At 34.0% G+C, this 26,269-nt stretch overlaps 1 protein-coding gene across 2 annotated transcripts; it reads right to left on the reverse strand.

Moving 5' to 3' along the window:
• Positions 1 to 1,865: 1,865 nt before the first annotated feature.
• Positions 1,866 to 21,172, reverse strand: LOC145692866 (uncharacterized). Of its 2 annotated transcripts, none has more exons than XM_081768392.1 (9): positions 21,020 to 21,172; positions 13,636 to 13,800; positions 12,287 to 12,382; positions 10,864 to 11,046; positions 8,949 to 9,126; positions 8,021 to 8,183; positions 5,509 to 5,673; positions 3,397 to 3,539; positions 1,866 to 2,237 (listed from the first exon to the last, which is right to left on the reverse strand). In XM_081768392.1, exons 1-9 carry the CDS (start codon positions 21,075 to 21,077, stop codon positions 2,030 to 2,032), a joined length of 1,359 nt encoding a protein of 452 aa, XP_081624518.1. In that variant the 5' UTR covers positions 21,078 to 21,172; the 3' UTR covers positions 1,866 to 2,029. The 2 variants fall into 2 exon arrangements, with proteins under 2 accessions (XP_081624518.1, XP_081624519.1); XM_081768393.1 differs by lacking the exon at positions 21,020 to 21,172 and adding an exon at positions 17,988 to 18,119.
• Between the last annotated feature and the right edge of the window lie 5,097 nt (positions 21,173 to 26,269).

Consider the following 26,269-nt stretch of genomic DNA (forward strand, 5'->3'; position numbering starts at 1 on the left):
TTGTTCCAATTCACAAGAAACGTGACAAAATTGTAATAATCATCGAGGCATCTGTCTTTTGTCAACATTCTATAAAATCCCCTAAAACATACTGTTAGCAAGATTTTCCTCGTACACAGATGAAATTATTGGATATTATCAGTGCAGATGTAAACAAAATTGATAAACTATTAACTACATATATCTATCCTATATAATGCAACCTTGTGAACACATTAACTTCCGTAATTGGAATTGGATTGCAATTATACTTTGCTGATACATTAAATACCTTCATACCGCGGTCCGTTCGATGATGGGTGTATCGGCAAAGTATCATTGAAATCCAATCCCAGTTACGGAAGTTATTGTGTTCACAAGGTTGCGTTACATCTATTTATCCTATATAACGCAATCTTGTGAACACATTAACTTCCGTAATTTGAATTGGATTTCAAGGATACTTTGCTGATACATTAAGTGCCTTAATACCGCGATCCAGTTCGATGATGGGTGTCGTGGGTGCAAGGAGGAGCTTAGAGTGTACCTTATGGTGCCCCTTACCATAAAGATGTGGCAATGATCATGGAGCTAGAAAGACGGGCCAAACGCCACTGGCAAGCATTTGCACGACTGAACACAAACAAAAGCGAGCCTAATTGCTGAACCATGCGTAGTTTTGAGATTTAGCATGAAACATAACAAACATTCAAATTTTTCCGGGCTACGACCATCGTCACGCACGTGCTCTCTTCGCATTTTTACCATGTTCTCATTTTTTTTTTCTCCATGTAATATCAGTCATGATTTTTTGTAATAGTTTATTCACATTCAGAATTACTTTGTGGCCTAAGCAGCAATTTTCAGCACGTTGCTCTCCTGAGATATTACGCCCCAAAACTGGCATCAAAATCACAAACTTGAAATTTCGGACCCCCATAAATCTACGGTGTCAATAGTATCATACCTGCGGATATTTCTACAGACTCTTTACATGCAATAGTATTCAACATAGAACTTATGAACCTCCCACTTTATGGCATTCCGAAATACAGCCCCTTTAAAAATGTAATTTTCTGTACTTTTTCTGGTGATTTCATGTATTAGTTTGCAACCCTCCTCATTTATTTAGAAGCAAGAGTATATATTCTTCATGTACCTCAGTCTCTCCTCTAAATATTCGTTTTTGTTTGGAGTTCGTCTGATACGTACGTCCTGAGCAACTGTAGTTTTCGTAAACGCTTGCAAATGCAAAAATTGGCACTACATCGACAACAAAGATGGCCGTCATTCAGAAACACTTGTACATGCGATAACGTGAAAGCGGTTATTGACCTCTCATACACAAGGTTCATCACACTCCAATTTCTATAAGTTCGGAGAGGGTCGAGCAACCATTTTCACCATCTTTGGACCATTTCAGATGGATTGACCCAGATTGAAGTTATGATACTCTAGGAATGCATACTGGGTTTTGACTTCCATCACTGGGTTTTGACTAGAGGATGCGGAAGCACTTTCTGGCAAGAACTTCTTGGTATCTTTCCCAATGCCGTTTTCGTGTTTCTGATGAAGATTATCTTTCCAGCAAGTTTTCCATCAGCGTTCATTTGCCTTGATCATACGTCTTCCTTAGCCTAAAATGCATAATCGTGAGACGTAAAACTGAAAGATTCTTTTTTCATTTCATTTTCGTTTATTTTCTCTCAACGGTGACACAGATACTCATATCAGTGACACAGCTACTCCAAACAGATAACCTATGCTTCTAACAGTTGCGCCATACTACTTGTTAAAATGCAAGAGAGTAAAATAAAGACCCTTCAGTTGCTTTGTATTCCGAGGTTTTAAATCTTAAAAAGATCATATATTAAACTGAATGGTGTTTGTTATTATTTATTTATGCAAAGCCAAAAAATACATTCTTTTGATGATGTGGAACAAATTAGGTATACAGAAATTTGTAGCAAAAATCTACAGTGAGTTTTCTTATTGCAAAAGTAGACTAAACAATGGTTTAGACTATCAGATTTCAATCAGTCTTTTAATTTTAGTGAGAGCTGAAATAGGCCAACAGACCAGTGTATGCAGCGTTGTAATCACAGGTTGGTTCGTTATGTGTAGCGTCTTTCCTGATGTCTTGATAATTATCATTAGCATCTGGACCACCAGTCATTGCACCAGCAAGTACGTGACCATTGGGTTGATTGCCGTTATACCAATTCCAGTCACAGGCTTGTGGTGGGTTAGGGCATGACCTGCAAAGACATTTTATAAAATAAAGTGATTCACAGTCACTATGCAAAAGGAGAAACTAAAGAAATAATCTTGAATAACTTTCAGACTAGATTGCTAATTCAGGTAACCTAATAATGAGTAGATGTTTCTTTAGCAGCTAATGTTTCAACTTCATTAAGATTATTTATTCATTATTTTGTTATTTATTGTATACAACAGCTATTGACCTAGTTACATTGTTTACTGAATGTAACAAACACTCATCTAGTTATTCTAATAATTGGATAGTTAATTAATATAACTCCTTGGTTGTAGAGACTGGCAAGAACTCTGGATGACTGAAAAGCACTTCGGTTTCCACTATTCTTACACTAGTTATGTATTTGTTCTCCGCAATTGGCCATAAATTAAACAAGTTTCCTCAATGCTCAAAATTCCTGGTAAACATTGAAGCCTATATGACCTCACAAGAAACGCAACTCAAACTTTGAAACAAAAATGAAATCTTTGAGTTTTACGTCCCACGATTATGCCGGTTAGGCTAAAGAAGACGGTGATGATGAGTAATGAATGAAATGGAGGAATGAAGAAAGTGGGAGGAAACGGGAGAACCCCGAGGAAACCCACGCAAACGGTGAACTCAAACTTTGAGTACCAAAGTGAAGCACACTAGCCACTCAGAGACATGGAAATAGTATTTAGTTAATTGCATCAGTAAATTTAATATATATCTGATGATGATGTTATTTACTCAACTGATAAACGATTTCTTCCGTATATTATTAACATGCGCTACATTCAGAAATATCCTAACAGAGGAACTTCAATTAGAATCAATTTCGTGCTCTTCTTTATGAACCTTGTATACATGACAAATATGATTCGTTAAGTGAATACATGATTTGTATCTACTGCTTAACTACTCTTCTCTAGTATTACTAACTTGCTAATCTCACTTCTGTTTTGCTGTTATCTAAATCTGTGATTATTTGCAGAATTTCTACGTTGTCAGCAGCCTAGCCGAAGCAGCATTAGACCAGACGCCGTTCTTTCATCCTGTCTTAACATTGATCTACACATCCATAATTAATACCTTTAATGTGTTGGTTTAAAGGTTTCCTTAGCACTTTTCTTGTACTACTAAATGAATTGAAATTACGTTGGGTTACATATACTTACGCTGGTCTGTTGTGAACGTGAGTTGGTGGATTTGTACCCCATCCTACGATGAAGCTTCTTCCGGTGTCACCCAGGGCGTAGTGGAGTTGAGATTTTGCGAAGTTGACGTATTGAGTTGGATTTCCAATATTGGCCCTGGCAGCCTATAGGGATGATAGATAAGACATGGTTTATTAAGTTACATTACAAAGTTAAAGGGACGATTACAGACACTTAAAAGGGCTAAAGTGTAGCTTATAAAACTTTTAATTAATGCAGAGAACATCTAAAATTTTGTTTATTTTGGTGGAAGACAAACTAACAATAGTGTAACTGGATGTTGATTACCTCTGCCTCTTGGTTAGTTAGATACTTAAGGAAGCATTGTGCAATCGAAGGGGAACGAGTTAGTCGAAAGATTGCATAAATGTATAGATACTGAAGTTCTGGAGCTCAATAGCAACTAAAATGCACCGAGAAAATTAAAAGAATGCATTAAGAGTAAAATTTAGAATATTGAGTCATTTAGTATGGATTCTTCTCGATAATAAGATATATTCTTAAAGCTATCACTTTTTGAATGAGAATATTTATTTTAGTCTGTTTCTAAAAAATCACGGTCTATTTGTCAGGGGGTTGTCTTCTCAAAAATTGCAAAACATTTATCAGATGTGTTTTAAGCAATTACTTTCACTTACTTTCACATCAAAAACTTTAGTTGAAAATTTAATATTGTGCGTATTGAAATTCAATTTACTTGTTCTTCTACATATGTATTACAGAAAAGCAAGAAATAATGTTCCTGTAGTTAATAGTACTTCAAAAAAAAACAATTATGGTTTGGACCCCTTATCAGTAATAGAGTATTTGGATTTCTTATTATACTTCGAGCAAAAGTGTCCGCTCGTTGCAGGGGTAGCAAGAAGTTTTATTAAATATGAAGTCAAAGCTTTCAATATTGTAAACATTGCTCCCTTTCCTCCATTAGAAACGAAACATTTGAAAAGAATGTAACACGTGTTCTCTCATTTTAAAATAAGATGTTATATTCATACACTAAATTTCACAACTCTGACTTGAGCAAATCCTCATATTGGCACTTTCTAATTAAAAATAGGGAAAATTGAATGTTATAAAAAATTATCCTCTTTTCCCCCTCTTACAAGCTGAATCTTCGAAAATGCCAAGACACGTTTTCAAATATTTTAATAAGGAGTTTATATGCAAGTATTATCTCCCAGACCTCCGGGGACTAGTGAGATATTCTATTCTTGCCAAAGAAGAAAAAAATCTTCTTTGTCCCTCCTTAAGATAAGAAATTCAAAAACAGTTTCTTATCCCTTGCTCCGTGGTAAAATCTATTTTCTGTCTAAATTTTACATTTCAAGCTATGGTATAATACCCTGAGCGTTGGTGAGTGAGTGACATCTAATCTTTTATAAGTATATATACACCTCACTCCAGCTATCATTTAAGGGAAAAAACGGTACAATCATATGTAATAAATTAGGAAAATAGATAATAGTTTACTTTAGTAAAGAGAATACCACTTTGAATTATAATTTCTGAAGTCATATTCTGCATCAGTTTGTTGCTAATATTTGTAGGCAGTCCATTATAACTATTCAGAATTTGTTTTCAGAATAATTGTGCAAGGGAAATGTAGCTAATGATCTCTGCTTAAAGCAACTAATTGAAAAAATATAAATATAAAGCTGATATGCAGAAATAAACGAGCGTCAAAGATTTAAAAACGCTCATGCATACAAGTACAAAGTAATGTTTTCTTTCGAGAAGTTAAAAAATATTGATCTTAAAGCCTAACAAGAAAGTATCGTCTCGGGCTCGATCTCGAGGGGAGATGTCTGCCTCAGATAGAGAAAAAAAAAATAACGATTCACGTTTCGTATTCAGCCTCATTTTGTGAAGAAAGCCGCTTACAAACAATTCATCAACCTAACGAGATATGTATACACGTAAGTTTGAGCAAGATAAATACATATTAGTTAGTTTCACATACATCATTGTAGAGGATCTTGAATATTTTTTCCACTTTACCATGCCTTTACTTTTATATGACAATAAATACAAAAATATTATCAATTCAAGTCGATGGCTTCAACATATACTTACTTCTACACAGATGAATCCAATGTTGATAGCCCATCGCAGGGAACCCCAGTCTCTGATGAAGACTAATCCTTTAGGAGTCCTCTGTTGTTGATTCATCATGTAGTCACAGAAACTCTGAACTTGAGTCTTGTATTCGGTCTTTCCGGTCAATTGAGCCAAAAGAACCTAAAAAAGAAAGAAACATAATTATAGTTAAAATCTGAAAATATTGTTTTGTATAGTATAATTTACAACTAATATCAGTAAGCAATCAATTTTATTGCTAATATCCACTATAATCCCGATTTTAGTATTTATTAAAATTATGAAACACTGGCTATTGCAATTTACAATTAGTAATGCAGCTACCTCGATCCGGCCAAGTTAAAAATGAAAATCTTCGTAATAAAATAAGGAATATTTTTTTAACGATCTACTCCATTTTAACACCTTGACTAAAACGCGACTTTCCTAAGGAGAAGAAGTCATCTACTAACGACTTTTTTAAAAATTAAAAACTAAATTTTGACGCTTATTTTTAGATTTACTTTTTCATATTTGTGTAATCATCTATTCGTGAACAGTAAAATATTTTTTTACAATTAAGGATACGTCTTACATTAATGTTTTGTTTATTTTACAATTCAATTCACATTGTACGGTGTGCATCATTTTATGTTCCCTGCAATTAATTCTAAAATTTACCGTAAAGCGTGTAAAATATTCTAATTCTGGAATCTCCTTCTCTGTAATAAATTTCTAAAATGCACGGTACAGTGCATAGTAAACATAGACAAAGCATTGACCTGTACTAAGAGGTTAGAAAATATAAATAAGAGCGGGTTTTGGTATAAAAAAAATTGTGTTTTTAATTGTATGGGTGCAGCAGGAAGTGAGGATTATAGAAGTCTGCCTTATCCGGCATTTTACTATCGACCTGCACTTCCACCAGGGTAAGCGGATAAACGGAATCTACTGTATGTGCAACTTGTATATATTTATACTGCAGTTTTAGTCTTTCATTGAGTAGCTCCTTTCTAAAATTCACCAACTAAATTGTCAGTAATGCTTTCCTATATTGTTCATCCAATTACGTAATATTCATGTGACCACTGACTATACAAAATGAAACATAATGTTACCAATATAAACTGCGGTTTCCTATTTTTAAAAGAGAGAAACATGGTAGTTTATTTTAACTAACTCAAGTGATTGAGATAAATTTTGAAAAATATTTTATTATTTCTCAGTTTATTGTTTAAACTCATTACAGCAATTAACGATTTCACAGTACTTTGTAAAAGACAACGTATAAAATTTCCTATTAGATGTAATTTTGTGCATTTCAAATTATATTTTAGCTGCACAAAATACAATACCATGAGTAGTGAAGAATCATTAGTGGGAGAAACATTGGAAGGATAGGACAATATCACCAATATTGTTCTCTGGCTTGTTTTTATGTATTGTATATATATTGCATAAAAATGCTCATTTTTATATTTTACAGGCTGGCACAGAAAGTCTTGAAGGAATGGGAGAATGGTGTGCAATATCAGTAACTCCAATCGAGGGTTTCCCACCAAAACTAGTTTGTTTTTCTGTTTAAGGAGAACAATTTTCTTCTACTAGTATCGGTTACTGTATAATATTGTTCACCGCTAGCATTCATGTCCTGGAAATTGAACCAGACACTCCTCTTACTATAACCTACTACCGAGCCTTAGCAATCAGTATAATTAACCCAGTTATAATATTATGAAATACAATAATTATTACTAGAATAGTTTAGATCTTTTCAATGAAACTATGGTAAGCTCTAACCTGTATGTAATAAAGCCTAGTGAAATTCGAACTTCAATCTAGTGGGAAATTTACATTATGTGTTGCTAACACTCAAGAGCATACTACCTTGATGTGAAAGGTGCTCCATATCTCCGCCACTATTCTCAGCATTTTATTATCAAATGTTAACCGAATTCCTTTCAAGAGAGTAAATTTTCGAATTAGGTGTTGCAGAAGATATCCACCTTTGTTGATTATTCAGAATCCTGATTTTCACAGTATACACTTGAAATTTCGAAGTTCCCCATGCTAGAAAGTCCGTAGGATTGAAGTCAATAAACTGTGGTAACCACTTCGCAAACCCTTTCTTCTAATTCACCATCTTAAAGTCAATATATTGTGGTACCCACTCCCCAGACTTCTCTCGATCGCAAGTCTGGAAATATTTTCCATATTGAAAAGTTAATAATATTGAAGCCAATAAATTGTGATACCATTCCATGAATCCCATCTCCCAATCTAGCGTCTGGAAACATGTCATCGTGAATCGTCAGAAAACAGAATCACCATTCATGCTTTATAAGCTACGCTGTGGACTATCAAAACAACTATAAGGGCGCATGTCAGTTACCAGTTACTATTATAGGTGACAAATAATCGACATGAAATATTGGATTTATAAAATACTAGTAAGCATTTCGTTAACTACATGAAATCATTGTGATCAAATATTTAATGAAAGACTTACTTGAACACCAGCGGCCTTGTTGTCCCAACCAAAATCTGGAGGTCGGTAACCCAAGTAGAAACTGCTGTAGAAGTTCTCAGCTGCAGTTAGGTAGCTCTGTTCATTTGTAGCCTTGTACAACCATAGAGCTGCCCAGGGTAATTCATCAGTGTAATCATAGGAGCTAAATAAGGTATACAAAATAACACCTTTGTATTATCAAATGGGAGAATAATAAATCAGTAGTTTCCTTAACAATTAGTCTCTGAATTGGGTACTAGTTATTGGTTATTGGTTATTTCTATCGAAAACAAATACTGTACTGTGCATGCCATATATTATAAAATTGAAATATTGTGGTTTTATGTTATTTTCATTTCTTTAGACCAACTACTTTAATTTCAAGTTTTTAAATTAGGTATACTTAACCCCTGTCATTTAACAAACCAGCAAAATTAAGAAAGAAGCTCATCCTGTGAGATTTTTGGGTACCTCTGTTTAAAGTTTTACGAAATATTCGTGACAATGTCATTACATCCATAAATAATATCTGTTGAGTTTCGTGTTGTCTCTAGTCCAGTATTAACTCTTTCCAACATTTTGTGTTACCACATTATGGTCTTCTTACGATATTAGAATTATAGGATTTTTCTAAATAACTACTATACGTAACCTTCACTACCTTTTGGATATGATGGTTGCTTATATGGTTAAGAACTCACATTCATCTGTAAGTCCACAACAACCCTAATCCATATTTATTTAGTATCACCGCAGCAGTGGGAAGCGACATTAAACTTCTCACAAGAGGAAAAATACATGCGCTGGAGCAGAAAGCATGACTCTAGACCTTACAATATCAGGAAAATATAAATTCAACATGCTTATTCAGCGTTCTAGCATCAAATATTCTATAAATATTGTCAAATCTTGTTGAAAAGAAACTTACTTGTACCACAATGCGGCATCAGCTATAGAATCTGAGTATTTTCCTCTGTACTTATCAGCAAAATCATACAGTTGTCTTGCGTGACTCAACAAGGTTGCAGAATATGAAGCGTCGTGTTGCTTGAACACCATGGAGGCAGCTGCCATGGCTGCAGCTGTTTCACCAGCTAAGTCAGAACCTACACAATGATGATATAATATTATCATATATTCTATTTTCAGTAGAATTTATTTTGTGTAGGATAACCAAAGCTATGTTTGGATAATATACTTGTCGAAAGCATTCATTAATTAGTTTGATGAAGTCTCAGCGCTAACATCCTCATTATATCTTAACCATTAGTTTCGATTAAAAAAACGATACTCCATGGCATTTCCTGGAGACTCCCACATTATAAGTTAAGTCCTAACTATAAGATTTACATGTTTCTCACACTACTTGCGTAAAACGTTTTATTATTATTCTGTACTATTTTGTTAATTATTTCCAAAACACAGAAAGAAACTGTATAATGCAAGTTTCAATTCTCTCGATTAATCTCACATTTACAGTTTAAAACGCAAACTCAAAGTATTTTTACAGGATCATGTCTTCTGTTCAGTAGACGATTACATTAATCAAATCTTTCAATTTTAAAAATATGGAATATACTATAAGTGAAAATTGAAGGATACCTGATGTTGCACAAAAGTATTATAAATACAAATTTTAGTCATGGATTATCAAATAAAGTATGTTTACTTTTTTCTCTACTATTCTATTGGTGTTATGTAGTATTGTTATGGTTGTGTGTCCCTGTGTAAATCTATTCTTTCTTCCTTTTCAATATTACGATTCCTATGCCAAAGATACGGACGCGTGCTTATAAAGATGGAAATATAAATGTTGTACTGGTAGATACGAAGTGAGTCACGTGAATTTGTTTATATGATATGCATACTGCACTCTCATGGTTATAACATGAAAATTATTTTCAAAAAAAAAAAAAACTAGTAAAATCCTGCAGAAAATTAAGTTATAAGGAACTAAATACGTTAGTGTTAGACTATAATAGATATCTGTGATATTTGTAAATCAAGAATGGATGGATCTGTGATAGGAATGTGATATCTGTAAATTTAGTATTTAATAAATCACTTTTTATTGCTAATTTATGTTGTTTATTCAGGGATTTAAGCAATGATTGGTGAAATATGTCCAACCAGATCACTCAGGAAAAGTGTTTATAATATGTGCTTCCTTATCACACAGTTTAACTAAAAGAACTTAAAATATGTTGTATATGTTTATTGAAGAAAAATCAATTTGAATGAAATTCCATACAAGTCCAGGATAAACTTTCAAGAATCACGAAATTGTCCAGAACTTGCCTACTCTTAACATCGACAAGGATGTACAAGAATATCAGTAATGCTTTTAGTGCGGAACAGTTGAAAAGAAGAAATATTAATTTATAAAAATATAATTATAAGATATTTTCAATGCTTCTCTTGTCAAGGAACTGGTTTATAGTCAGTGTCTTATATCGAATGAACATAATTCTAGTCAGTGTTCTATGTGGATATCTATGTAATGAAGCTTACTGAGTTCTTGTAGCTGTGTATCTGTAATCAAAAAACTCAATCTTTTCTGTTGACCTAGCTCCCTATTCTGATTCAGGAGTAACCTTTTGAAGTTCAAATAAAATGGAAGTTTTATAAGCACTCTCGTTCCACTATCTTAGTGACTTCGTTTAGCTACTTGAGGTAAGTGGGTTGAAAACTACTTTCGATCAGAACATTCACCTGGTGAATACAATTAACCTTACTGCAGTTCAGAAAGGAGTGGTAGATACCAGTAAATGAAGAAATTCCAGATCAAATATGTTGAAAATTATATTTTAAAAAGCAAAATCTATATATTATACAATACAAACCTGGATGTTGTGGATCGATGTACCATGCTGGTCTAGCTTCTGTCATTTCTTCAGGTCTTCCCCAAAGGCTGTGATCAAGAGTTCCGTTACCCACTTGTCCATAGTACTTAGTGGGGCTCACATGACACTTGATAAAATAGTCAGTTGCCCATTTGATCGTGTTCAGGAAATACTGTACTTGTCCTTTAAAACAAATAATAAATACTTGTATAGTATTTTTGGTGACTTATCTTAATTGTTTTAAAAGATCAGTGATTATCAAAAATGATCGTTCATGTTTTAGACATTAAAAACAAATGCTAAATTTGGTACATGAAGTTAAAACATACTTATGAAAGCACAATAATATAAATACAATACATTGATAAATATGTATTTTACTTTACATGAATTATTTCTAACTCAAGAAATTATGCCGTTTTGCCTAAGTCATGTATGCGTGTATGTAGTTTTATGTGTTATCAAAAAGTCATACTGTTATCATTGTCTTTTAACAAAATATTAAAATAATAAATTATTTTTTAAAAAATAAGTGATAAAGAAGGAACTTCTATTTAAAAATTCATTTTGAGATATGTAGTTGTAGGTAACCTAACTGAATATATTAATTTCAACTTATAAAAAATGTTACGCTTATTTATATAAGCATTTATAACTTACTTTTATATTAAGTTATAGATAAAGTAGAGAAATCAAACTTAACAATAAAATCTGTATTTATCTAGTGATGTAATTTCAGATGATCGACTATTTCCTTTATCCGTCAATATATACTTTAAAAGAAACTTATGCCAAGAACTCACATATCTAACAACTTATGCCAACATCGTCAATATAAAATGTTCATAAATTATAACATCTTCACGTTATCATGACAGATAAAGGAAACAGAGTTTTTGAGTTCTTGAAGAGCAGAGTTCTTGAAATTATATCATTGAATAAATATACAGATATAATAATATCAGTTTTATTGTTAAGTTGAAAATAATATTCAAAACGTTTTCTTATAACATTAAATAAATCAAAATTATAAATGATTAAAAATTTAAATTATCTGTATGCAGTGGCGTATTTAGGGGGGGGGGCTTCCGGGCTTAAGCCCCCCCCGAAATCTTACTTACTATAGTAAAGTATATAAAATATCTTGCAGAATTTTCACAATTTTAGGCAAAGCCCCCCCCCCCCGAAAGTTAGCAAAGCCCCTCCCGAAACAAAATCGTAAATACGCCACTGTCTGTATGAGAAGAACCTTGAAAAACATTTTACAGTTTGCAAGAAACAAATTTGATCTTTTAGAAGTCAATATTGTATTTTACGATATTACTCAACAAAGAATTAGCTCCGTTGTGTACAAACAAAATATTATTATAATTATTTATCAAGTATAATCTATAGAATGTTCATTTACACTCTACTTACATACCTGCATTTACATATCCTTGTTGATTGGACAAGAATCCCCATGAAAGAATTGTTACAGTGTGGGCCATAGGAAATCCAAATTTCACTAAGTCACCAGCTGAAAAATATTAACGAAATCTCATTTCGTAACCTTTTGGTTAAACATTACTCATCCTTATCTGTAATAACACAGTGCAAATCGAATAAACATAAACTATAATTGTTCTATCTTACATACGATATCTTGTTTATAATAATTATAAATGTTAGCCGCTAAATTTTGAAAATGAATCTCAAATATATTAAGGGAGACCTGACAAAGAGAGAAGCATAATGCTATCCAGCAACAGAATAAGCCTAAGGTATTATTTTGTTTTAAGCGTTTTAAAAATGAAGCATTACTTTAAGAGATAGTAAACCTGAATCGAAAATGATAGTGAATACCTTTCACATTGATATTATACTCTTTGTGATGGAAGTTCTTAATACTTAGAAAGTACCACTTCAATTTTTATTGAATCAACGCAAAACAGTATTATAATGATTTGAGCACTCTAGCCACCTTATAGTTTCTTTTTCAATTTGGAATATACAGGTATATTCTTTAGGGAAAAAAATAATTTTGCTCTCTTAATTGATAAGCTAAATCGTGGCACAAAACTTGTATTGCAGAACTTCTTGTACAAGTTACATATTGAAATCATGCCAAGAATGGGAAATAGATGTTTGACGCAAAAGACGTAAGTAATAGATGGAAGGGAGATATTGAAAATGTATACAGTGAGAAAATTAGATGAGTATGTGTAGTTGAAAAATCTTACGGATAGAAACAATAAGAGACCAATTAAAACAAAAGAATAGTTCTCCCATACGCTATAAAGGTTAAATTAAATACAGTTGTAATGCTTCACTGACATGAAAAAGCATTGCAGCGTATTTGTTTCTTAAAACTTGAATATGTTTATTATTTAAAAAAAAATACTTTTTATGTTAAATCTGGAAAATAAACTGATTTCTTCAAATAGAAACTTTTGTAACTTACGTATTGTTAATTCTACGTTATTTTTTGAATAATTTCAGTTAATTGTACTCACAACAGCTAATTGCTGTCTTACAATTTTAGAATATATATTGATACTCCATTTAAGGGAGAGAGAGAGAGAGAAAGTACACGTAATTATTTTGTAAGCATAGGATAACTGAATTTCTTGAAGTGGCAGTTACCTTCCCATACTACTATATTGAAAAATATGAATAGTATAAATTGCACATTTATTAAATGAACTATATGATTAGGGATGATTTTCAGCTTACTACGGGACTTAAAACCTTTTGGATCTTGATAAGTTCAAAAATATAATCATCACATACCATCATAGTATCCTCCTGTGAGATCCTCTCCATTCTGTCCACGGTCATTGAGGGCAGAATCTCCTCTCCATGGGATGCGGTTGTCGGCTGGGAGTTTTCCTGATCTCTGCGCCTCATAGAAGAGCATAGACAGGCCAATCAGCTCATTGTAGTTGTATTGTGCAACTGAAATTTAAAAGAGAGTATTAATCATCCAATAGTTCCTCATTTGTAGGTGAGATGGTGTAATGGAAGAACAACCTATATTGTAAAAATTGATATAATATGGTGGTCTCTGCATCCACCAACTGCAACGGATTCAAATTCTGGTCGTGATTCGAAACCCGCGTTAACACTAAGTCCCATCTTCCATAACCTCGGTGTTGCATAAGATTGCAAGACAAAAACTCAAACAACTTTTGAACTTGATCTCTCTTCAGAATATTTTCAGTGCATTCACTACTACATCGCAAGCTTCGCTATCCTAGTAAGATACACTGAGAAGCAAAATGTATGTGATATACGGGAAAAGTATGCTACATGAATAAATCCTGTAATTTCCAGACTGTGTGCGTAAATCCTGTAAAAGGCCGTCTATATTATGTCTTGCAGCGAAAGTATAGAAATAAACGTATGTATCATACGTGCTTCCCGCGAACTTCATCTACAGTACCAGTACATATGTATGTATGTACCATCTAATTATGGCCACATGTACAGATTAATAATGAGAACATTTACTGACTATCAGTACGCAGCATAGCAGCAATTAATATAAAAAGAACAAATAGAAATTTATCTAAATGTGAACACTTTTCACTAGTAGCATGATCGTTAGTTCTTTTTTCTTGCGTTGTAATTTTTTTTAATATGATCTCTATGTATCATATTATAATGTAAACTTTGTTATGAAGATATCTAAATGAACTATCTAGATGAATGTAATTTGAAACGACTTAAGAAGCTCTTTCTTACTAACTCAAGGAAACGATTTTTTTTTATATATATATATATATATATATATATATATATATATATATATATATATATATATATATATATATATATATATATATATATATATATATATATATATATATATATAACAAACAAGCTAAATAAAACCTCAAACTCAACAAAACAACATAAAATTAATGCTGTTCGAGGTGTGTGGCCAATTTCAGTACACGAAAGAAAAGGACAAACATCATGACCCAGTAATAAACATTTGTTTGCATAAAGACGTGAAAGTAAGTTTGATAAATTCTAATTGTGATTGGTGATGTCAGGATAAGACCACTACCTGCTTTTAACAATGTAAGTTCACACATACCTCTAATAGAATATAAAATAAAATGAAGCAAATTTGACAATATAAATATAGAGCATCTATGATTCAATCTAATTTACACTAATTACGTTTAGCCTACTAGTTTTACGAAAAGCGAAGACAAGCCTTGCGTGCTATCATTTATAAAGAAAGAAAACTGTCATAACTACCTGAAACTTCTCTAGACTTTCAGGTCATAATCAGAGTTTGCCCAGAATTTTATAGTACGGAATGTTTCGCACCACTTGGAAAGATGTATCTTCAAGATACAATATTCTTTATGTAATAATTTGCAAGCACTATAATTTGCAAATTGTCTCCAAGGAAATATATCTTCCTTACATAGTCAAGTGGGACGAATACGTGATTTCAGTGTGAGTGATTCCAAATTCGCTCATTGACACATTGTTCCGGAACTGTTTGGCACTGGGCCATTTTCGTGCATAAATTTGAGAAGCTACTATAATTAAGCTGCCTTAATTAAGTACCCTCTAATTCGACATAGTACAATTTAGAAAAAATACCAATTTAGTGTTACGGGCTATATAGTCTAAATTACTCATACTATCACGTCTGCACCATTGAGATAATATAAAGAACTAGAGATGCCATGATGGTATCGAACTCGCATATATCGAATCGATCCACCATATTGGAAGAGGATAAAGAGGTGTTTTTCACGTAAAGTTCCATAGTAGAGCGGATATATGTCTGTTTTATTGTTGATTGTCTGTGCTCCTAGGAAAAATTGTACGACGAAAAAATCAACGTTCTTTGGAATTTTATAATATGTGAAATGTAAGTCATTTTCTTTCTTTTTTACCTGTAACAGTCAATAATACAGTATAGTGCGGTTGTGTACTTGTAATAACATTGGGTGAATAGGCATATGCATTGTATTTACACTGTCAAAAGGCTCGTAAAAAATACTACCTAGAGAATTGTTAAACTATTATTAAGTTTGCTTATTTATTGAACTGTATATTTATGAGTTGTTGGAAATTTGCCAAAATTATGTAACGTACCAATATGCTGTGACACCTTGGCAAGGCAGCTGTTTGGTTGTGGAGGAAGTAGACCTACTTTGCCTACGTTAAAAAATTGCCAGTGATGGCAATTACTGCAGCATTTGGTATTGTTAGAAATCTACAGTAATATTTAGGCACTTGTTCCAAGTTTGCCTTCCACAGATTTTCTTAACTTCCACTTCACTTGCATCTGCACCATTGAAGGAATTAAGCTTAGTTAAATACTACAAGAGCAGAGCACTGAAAAATATGATAAGTAATACAATATATGGTAGAGGTGTAGATAACTAGCCCACCATATGTGTAGTAGTATATCATTAGTAAGTGTAGTATTTTCTAAAAGATACAAGGACCAAAATGTTATTAATTGGCAAGTTTTGCAAGGTTATTGTGAAGTTTACCACTTCTCACATACAGCGTTGCCTATGGTTTCGTATTACAAATTATAAGCTCCCAACTGGGGAGGTCCCCACCATTTTTTATGCGCTGACTGAAACTTGCAGAATACGCATCTTGGGAGAGAATATCTCGAATCGAACACTACAATCGAGAGCACGCTCGAATTAACACTGCAACATAGGGAAGGGTTCTTTATATTACCTCAATAGAATTAAGCGACTCAATCAAGGTCGACAAAGTACCCGAGAGGTTACTTTCGAAAAGTATCTACAGTATTTCATTCGAAAATTTCCAACACTTCAAGATCGGATAATATAATAGACCCTACGATAGAGTTTTTATAATAAAATAATACAAATTTAGAATGTAGTTTTATTAATATACATCATAATATTCTTCCTGCAAGCATGCTCCTACAGGAGATACAGATTATCAAAAAGCTGCATTAACTGGATTAGAGGAATGATCAAATTATTCTCGCAATACAGGTCTCGAAAATCCACCGGTTGGAATGTTTGTTCTTTAGCTATATGCTCTATAATTATGCCTTACGTACTAATGGAAACTGGGCTTCACAGACTTGAAACTCATAATTAAGTAGTCTATACCAAAGGTAAATGAGCGTTAATCACACAACTATAGTTTGACATTGATTCTCTATTTTTGGAGAGCGCGGTGCTTCAGTGGTAAAGCACTCACCACTGGTGTGCGGAATACTTACTTCGATCTTAGGTCATGTAAGTTTGTGGAGGACAAAATTGGGTCAGTAGGATTTTTCGACCTCTTTCCACCTCCTTTTCGTCATTCGCCAATTCTTATATAATTATTTCCGTTTAGCTTAAAACATAAAATCGTAGGAAGTTACCAGGTAAACTAGAAATGTCATTTTACTTCAAATTTGCAGGGGGGTGGTGAAGCTCCCCACCGATAGAAGCTCATGATTTGCATTTGTACATTACTATATCTAGGTATTATTGATTAACTAAACTTCAGGTCTTATCCCTTAAGGGCCAGGACCTATCCGTTGCCCTGTTGGTTGATGTGTGGTTAGTGGAACGGCTCTCCTCACTGTTCTTGCCAAGGATGTTATAAAATAGAGGATCTGCCGATATATATCTTCATTCTATTAACTCAATGAAGCCAGAAAAAAAACTAGCATCGGCACTGTAAAACGGTCTGATTGGCTACTCTCATTTCCGCCATGAATGTTGACTCAAAACATTGGGATCTTATTGGGCTAAGTGGGATGGCGAAACTGTGACGTTTGGCTTCACGACTTTGTTGTATAGGCAGATCCTCTATTTTATAACATCCTTGGTTATTGCTGTGTTTTTTTAGAACGGAGTACGGTACTTCTTCTTTCAATAGGTGGACACTGTGAAGATGAACGGTCCTCAATATTTCCTATGACTAGGCCCTGCACTGATCATCTCCCATTGATTGGTTGAGGTTTAATGAGGACGTTAGCATGTAGATATTTGTCTCCGTCACGAATGATGATGTCCCAAGAAGTGATATTCCAATGTTGCTAGGGCTTTAGAGGATTGATTCCTCCTGCAGTTCCTCAAGTGACGCCCCAGGGTTAAAAGTTCAAACAAACACTGAAATCGCCCTACCTGCAATGTGGCCTGTTACGACCAATAACAGACACAAAACCGTTGACTTCCACATGGTGAGAGGAATACCTTACACAGGCTATGAGCTGTATTTATATTATAGAATTCTGTAGTGTACTCAGCCACGTGAGCATAATGACAAATGTTATAGCATCATAGATAAAAGAGAAATAATGAAGGTCAAGAGTACGTATATTATCTATTATTTGCAATTAAAGTTTGTGATTGAAAATGATAAGAACTGATAAGCTATTGTACAGTACAATGTTACTAAAAAAAGTGATGAGATGTTGTTGTTACTTAACATTTTGTTATACACATCTAAATTTTAACTATTATTCAACCTGTGATATACTGTATATCTATCCTTGTCTTGTTTCTAACAATCGTTACGTGTGCCCTGGTACATCATCTTTCAAGTGTTTACTTTAATTTGAAGGTCTTATAATTTACAGCATGTACGCGCATTTTCATTCAAAACAAGGAACTACTACTTGTATCATGATCATCTCAAGACTACAGTTAAGTGTTTCCAAATATACTTCCATACCGGTACTATCCTATGCATAAGTATCGGATGTCTTATAGGATGGCTTTGTCCGGCCATCGGGCCGTCTGCTGACAGATATCAGAGCAAAAACGGTAAGAGATATCAAGATGCGGTTTCTTGCAATTGATTCAGGGTATCAAGAGAACATAGTATCACAATCCTCAACACTTTACTTGAAACGTAAGTGGTTGAAATTTACTACTACTTCCGTTTTTCATACTCATTTTCATAGAACGAAAACGGTAAGAGATATCGAGATGCATTTTCTGCAAATTGATTCAGCTTCTCATGAGTAGATTTCATCTCCTCCGTCAATCCTCTATTGAATCCGGAAGTGGTTAAAATTAGCAATTGCAGTTTGAACATTTATCGCCATAAAATAAAAACAGTAACGCTTTTTGATAACGCGATCTGAAGAGCAGCTTCTATCTTTGATCTTGTTAGTCTATTACAACTAGTAGTTATAGTTGTATTATTTCAAGTTTGAGTATTGAATTCACGTAGTTTAGATGTCTATCGTAGTTTCACATTGTGAAACGAAACTCATTTATTACTCTGATTAGTGATAATTGTATTCATCATTCTCTGTTGGATAATTTTTTAGTCATTAACAGGGCTTAACCTTGCAAAAATTTTGTAAAATGTACGCCTATTGTTTTAATAAATTATATTACCCCACCTAAAGGTTTTATTTTTCCTCGGATAATTACTTTAAAAAAAGTTTCGCCATCATCGCACTATACTATCACATGAACTACTCACTTGTTTATGATGTAAGGTGTATTGATTGAGGGAAACCACAAAACTGAAAAAAATACAATTGAGCCTACAATACTGAATGACGCACGCAGTCAGAAACGTTTGTTGGGAAAGGGTCCAAGCTTTGAGAGAGAAATGTCCAATACTACAAGTCACTACGTTTGTATACTTTTCAGCAGTTATTATTCTGCATCCTAAACCACGATAAGTAATTGCAAAATACTTCTGCCTATATTTTCAGAAAAAAAAATATATAGAACTAGGCCTGGATTGTTTTTATGAGAAAAAGAGTACAGGTGAAGTGTAAGATCAAATTTTCATGCTATATTAATCATTTCCCTGTTAAACAATTATAGTTTATTGAAAAGTGTACTGTATAAATGTATGTTTTAAAAAGTTTTGAGGAGGTCGGAACCCGGAGGACCACCCCCCCCTTGGAAGTACTATAATGTATTTTATAAGCACATCCACTAAACAAAGGAAAACACACATTTGTTGTAGAGTTCCGAGCGCAGCTGATAGCAAAAATGACTTAATTCTTGGAAGATGAGCGGTTAACCCGAGAGGCGCTTAAGAAAGAATTCGCACAGTAGTCTGTCATAGAGTATATCATACGGTATATCATAGGGAGTCATTTTCTTAAATGTAATCTCCTATTTCCAACCGGAGATTGAGAATATTTCTTTGAATAAATTTTTGACAACTCTTTGCTTTTCAAATTTGATTAGAAAGGAACCTTATACGAATAGCAACTCTAAAATCCATAGCTTAGAACGAAATAATAAATGTGTTTACTATTCCATTATTATTCGAGGATCAGTCAAAAAGTTCCCGGAATTTCGTTGTAACTATTTATTACCACAATATAGGTACACATTCCCTTAATCGCTTTCAAAATAGGCTCCTTGAGAACACACTCACAATCGTTCCACCGCTCCTGCCATTGGTGGAAACAACGCTGAAAGCCCTGTTTTGGTACGTTCCGTCGTGTTGGTTTAGATGTCTTCTACGGTGGCAAAACGGCTTGCAGAAACGAACATTCCCCTCCCGTACCAGCCTCTCTACTCACCGGATTTAGCACCAGCAGATTTCTGGCTCTTCCCCAAGATCAAGAAGGATCTCAATGGTAATCATTTTGTCACCGTCTGTGAATTTTGTGCCAAGTTAAACAAATTAGTTTCTCATAAAATTACCACCCACACTTGGCACAAACTTCGAAGATGTTTAGGTAGACAGTAGTAATGAATTATTTTCTGCGCTTTCGTTGAAATGGCTAATATATATATATATATATATTTTTAAAAAAAAGTTTTTATTTACTGTTTCTTTTAAGTTCGTTTAATTTTTCCACGTTTTTCTTACCAGAGTAGTTGAATACCTGAACTAAATGTAGAAAAATTGACTTCTTATAAAATGGGACGACCTTCGAAATATATACGAACAAATATATAATTTTATTCGGTCTGTTACAGAAGTATACATGAATATACACACGTTATTAACACTATCATCTGTTGAGCTTTTTCGTGACCTATATCCAAGAAGTATCATCTAATTAAATCTCTATAGATCCTGCAAGAGGTTATACTCTTTGAAAGAAGGATAATCAAAATCGGTACACCTGCGTTGAAGTTATACATGAACATCGACACATGTTTCCACCATGCTTATGCATTAAACTGCTAACTGTGAATTACAGAAACAAGTAAACAAGCGTACGTACCTGTAATGCTGCAACTGACAACCAGAAGTAAGCAAATCAACGTAGGTTTGGACCACATATTGAGCTGACAGTTCGTCAAAGTGTGACATTATATTTATACAAACATCCTGAGTTTGAGCAACGATGCATAACAAGCCAATTACGAGGCGCAGGTGCCATTTGGTTCTTTCATACACAACTAAATATTTGTTTGAACGATAAGAGAAAAACAAAAAATACTTCTATTTTATTAACAAATAATTAATTAAACAAAAGTTTTCGGTGCATGTACGTCAGCTAACTGCACTTAAATACACAAACCCATAGTATAAACACACAAGCAATAAAAAAAACCGCGTTCGACTGCTAATGAGTCAAAGAATGAACATGAAATATTATTTATATTTGTTCAGGTGCTTCTTAAATCAATTGCGTTCGTGTACATTGTTTTACGAATGAGGAATAAAAAGAAACTGACACAATGACATCGATTATGCCACTGAAACAGATCAGCGACCTTCGAAAATATAGTAAATATATGTTGCGAAATGACCGTGAATTTCCTGGAAATGAACTTTAGTTTGTCGGTTTTTCTAACAAATATCTCTCGGAAGGATATACTTAAGTATATATTTATAATCCCCCCCCCCAAAAAAAAATCTGTCTGTAAATAACGCTAATTCTTAATAGTTGACAAACTCCGCTCCGCTCCGTTCGTTGTCTGCCCATCTGGCTGTCTTTATTTGAACACGAAGGTGCTTTTCTGTTTATTGTAAAACAAGGGTCATTTTAAATGTAAATAAGGTTGCAATTACTTTTATAAAATCTAGCTAACTAACTTTATGGCCTATAGAACCTGAACGTTCAACGTCCCATTCATAAAAACTCTCTATTGACTTCCCCCCTTAGCCAACTGAATCCAGTTTCTACTTTGAATTACTATTTTTGCGAGATGCATTTTAATATTGTCATCCCATCTCCACTTAGGTCTTCCTAATGGTCGTTTTCCGATTGGACTTCCAGTTAAAACTTTGAAAGTGTTCCTACTTTCTTCCATTGTGACTAAATTACCTGCCCACCTGATCCTCCTAGATTTGATGACCCTAATAATGTTTGATAAACGGTATAAATTACGCAGTTCCTAGTTATGAAGTTTCCGCCATTCGTCATTCGCGTTACTCTTGGGTCTGAATATTCGTCTCAGAATTTTATTCACAAATACTTTCAGTCGGCGTTCTTCCCTCAGAGTAAGCGACCATCTTTCGCAACCATACAGCACAACAGGCATGATTATCGTTCCTCAAATTCCTCGATAGAATTCGGAGCGACAATAATTTTGAACTGAATAATAACATAAATTTCCTGCTTTTAGTCGCCATTTAATTTAATTTCTTCGTAAATACTTTTATAAAATCTACAAATATTTATTCAATTTCAAGTACAACATCATTTTGAAACTAGTTGTCAATCGCCGCTCCATTACGTCCGCTGTCTACTCATCTGCCTGTCCTTATTTGAAGATGACTGGTTAGTAATTTGTAATAGTGCCTTTTGTATACGCGTAGTTAAATTCAATTTGTAGGAGATAGTTCAGAGTAATGACTCAATTACGTATAAGTCTATCCTAGTGAATGATAAAAAAGACCTTGAAATTCTCAAAAACCAAATTTAAAATTTTATCACATTTTTATTTTTATTGAGAGTGTTGATAAGTAAAATTATGCCATCTTTATTTTTTACTCCATTCATTTCTATGGGGAATCACTTTTTATGCTTCGTTTAAAATGAACTGGAATTTCAAACCATGTTTATTTTACTGATTTCTTATTCAAGTTAAGTTTAATGTCCCTCGCTTTCCCAACATGAATTTGCATTTAAATTAAATAATATCATAACATTTTAAATTTACATATCACAAAAGTTATTTTTCACGTAGTAAGGGGCATTTAAATACATTTGAAATCAGCGAAATTAAACCATAAAATTCCTGTTCAATTCAAAGAAAACAAAAATAATTCCCCCATATAAATCAGTGGGTTAAAAAGAAAGATGGCGCAGGTTTTAACACTCTTAAGGAACATAAAGTAGTTAAAGGATTAAGCAAGTAGGCACGATTTTTTCCCTTCTAGATTATTATTTCCCTCACTTTTGTATTTCTAACCTGGGGAAAAATTTCCCTCCTTTGAAAACCATCTTTATGATATTTATGTAAGCATTAGCATATGTCAATATTTCTGAACTTTTAACGTTATATCTGACTAGTATAACATTTATAATATAGATCAGGCCTGTCCATGAATTGGCTCCCGGAGCCGAAGCGCGAGCGAGCACGAGCGAAGAAAAGAGCAGGTGAACACAGATGGTGGTAGCTTCGCCCCTTCCACTGCATCCGATAAGTGTTGCCAACCACACATGATGGCAAAAAACCTAGGCCAAGCCTGGTCAGAAATTCGCACGATGTTGAAGCATTGAGCAGACGCAAGCGTGAAATGTGCAAGTGTGCTCTCCCCCTCCCCATTTCGAAAGCAGTGACGCAAAAGCACTGCAGGAAATAAAATTGGTACGTTTTTTGGTCGAGGAAGACGCATGATAGAGGTTACAGTTAGCGTTGAAGTAACTAACAAATGAACAAGAAAGAAAGAAACTAATATTAAACATGTCATCTTACAGACGTAAAAACGACTGCAAAAATCGGAAACGAATTGTTTCAGACCTTTTTAGCTTGCTTACACAATTCGTGACGTTGTATTACATTAGCATTCGGCCTGTAACTTGTTACTCGCTTCACGTTTGCTAAGTTGTAAACGCCTTTCGTTCCTAGATTGATAGCAGAACGACGGGAGATTGAAAATAATAATAATAATAATAATAATAATAATAATAATAATAATAATACGTATTATTATTATTATTATTATTAGTAGTAGTAGTAGTAGTAGTAGTAGTAGTAGTAGTAGTAGTAGTAGTAGTAGTAGTAGTAGTAGTAGTAGTAGTAGTAGTAGTAGTAGTATTCGGACCAAAGAGGGATGAAAATGGGGATTGGAGAAAATTCATAATGAGGAATTGCATAGTTTATACCGCTCACCTAACATTGTTAGGGTCATTAGGTGTAGAAGGCTCAGGTGGGCAGGCCATGTAGCCAGAATGGAAGAAATTAGAAACGCTTTCATAATTTTAACTGAAAACCCAATTGGAAGAAGACCACTAGGAAGACCTAGGCGTAGATGGAAAGACAATATTAAGATGGATCTTGCAGAAATAAGAGTACAGAGTAGAAACTGGATCCAGTTGGCTAAGGACAGAAGTTAGTGGAAATATTTTGTAAACGCGGCATTGAACCTTCGGGTTCCATAGGGCATATAGTTAGTTAGTTAGTTTGTTATTATTATCTAAAAGAAATGTTCAAATGTTGTTAAGAGACAATTACACAGAAGAACTGAGTTCCGACCAAACACAAATTTGCCGGAAGGAAATTCCAGTGCAGTCCAGCCCACTTTAAGCGTTATCCGTTCAACCCACGTTTCATATTCAAGATATTGGGAATAATTGTTCGTATCATTCAGTTGGAACGTTTTCTTCCGATTTTACGCTGTTACAGTAGCCCTACAACATTGTGACTTTCAAAATCAATCAGTATCTATCGAAGAAAGACAAGCGTGTAGCTTCAGTCGTTGATATGATTTAACATTCTTTTTCACTTTTAACAAGCCACCGGCAAGCAACCAGCCAGGCACAACATGTTTTTCATTATTAAAAAGACACTCCTTGTTAAAAAAAAAAAAAAAAAAAAAACACTAATGGTAGTCACTAATGGTCACTCTTAAAAATGGAAAATCTCTTTGGCTCTCTTAATATTTTGTTTGATTCTTTGCGATCAAAGTAACTTTAAAAGTGGAGTAAGAAATATTATTCTTCCTATTGATGGTGTAATAGTGGCTTCTAATCTCCACAACCAACCCCTTGCTAAGCCTATTCGTACACACATACATTCATAAGCTAATTTTCTGGAGATAATACTTAGATAATTACAAACAAGTGCTACAGTATTTTTTTTTTTTTTTTTTTGTATCAACAAATTCTCTCTTTTCCCAAAAAGCGAAACAACATAATATAACAAACCCACACTCGGATTAAGAACTTGATTATATATATATCTTGAAAACCGGTTTTCCATTGGGCAAACTAGCAAATTTTTATAAATGTAAGCGTTGGTTTGATTCCACCACATCCTTCTTTAACAAAAGGAAAGAAAAAAGAAGAAAAGGAACGTACATAGTTTATCATTTGATTGCTGTTACAAGTTTGAGTTGTCTATAGTTAACGGTTACCACATTGTAAAAAACACTTTACACTACATGGCAATCAGTTACCATACATACTTTTTTTTTTTATTATTTGGTGGGCTAGTGATTACCGCCAAGGTTGACAACACTTCCGCTCCTCGAAGGACGGAACCCGAAGATTCACGAAGCACGAACAATGGTATTTGCACGTAGAATGCTCGTGAGCGCTCACGAGGAGAGTTTCCACTATCTGCTCGCCGTGGCCAGGGCTGATATAGATACACCCTCTCTGTGCTCATTCTTATTCTAAGTAACGGTCATATATTAAAAAAAAAAAAAAAATCCAGTCGACGAGGAGAACTGGAAGCTGTAGGTCCACATATTATATAGGTCAATCACAAAAAGAAACATTAAATCAATCAGAAACCCTGAAAGCAGGGCCGTGCCGTGGGGGGGGGGGCGAGCGGGCGAGGCCCCGGGCGCGAAAGTAAGGAAGCGAAAAAGTCGGGAGAAAAAGGGGCAAAAGAAAGGAAAAATTAATTGGAATATATGTATGGGGGCGCCGTCGTATACTCTCACCCCGGGCGCTGATTTTCCACGGCACGGCCCTGCCTGAAAGTATGATTCAGACATGGCTTACTTCTTTTTTTAAAAAACGAGGTGTTGGATTTGCAAACTCCCGCTCTATGAAATTCACAAATATGCGCAGTTATTATACCTTTTCAGAATATCTTCACTTTAGGAAATCGACAAATACGGCATTGAGATTAACAGGTTTTAACTAAGTTGCCAAGGTGATTGGTTTACCTGTGGTGTTTAACGTTTAAATCTAAAACGGTTTCGACACAAAGTTGGAAAGGCTATCATTGTGAGTACTTGAAACGGAAGGAAACATCCATTTATGTTGGAGAATCTGCAGATGGAAACAGCGAAAATTACTCTAAACATGAGAAATACTGATAGATTTGGACGGGAAGGCATTCATTAC

Source organism: Thermobia domestica, chromosome 8 (genome assembly GCF_964235325.1).
Source record: "Thermobia domestica chromosome 8, izTheDome1.hap1.1, whole genome shotgun sequence".
NCBI classification, from domain to species: Eukaryota; Metazoa; Arthropoda; class Insecta; order Zygentoma; family Lepismatidae; genus Thermobia; species Thermobia domestica.

Excerpts from the sequence above, each read along its gene's own strand:
- LOC145692866 (XM_081768392.1), bottom strand. The coding sequence starts at position 21,077 with ATGTGGTCCAAACCTACGTTGATTTGCTTACTTCTGGTTGTCAGTTGC. Across the intron at positions 11,047-12,286 it reads ACAAGGATATGTAAATGCAG|GACAAGTACAGTATTTCCTG; the intron begins GTATGTAAGTAG and ends TTTGTTTTAAAG. Across the intron at positions 5,674-8,020 it reads ACAAGGCCGCTGGTGTTCAA|GTTCTTTTGGCTCAATTGAC; the intron begins GTAAGTCTTTCA and ends TTTCTTTTTTAG.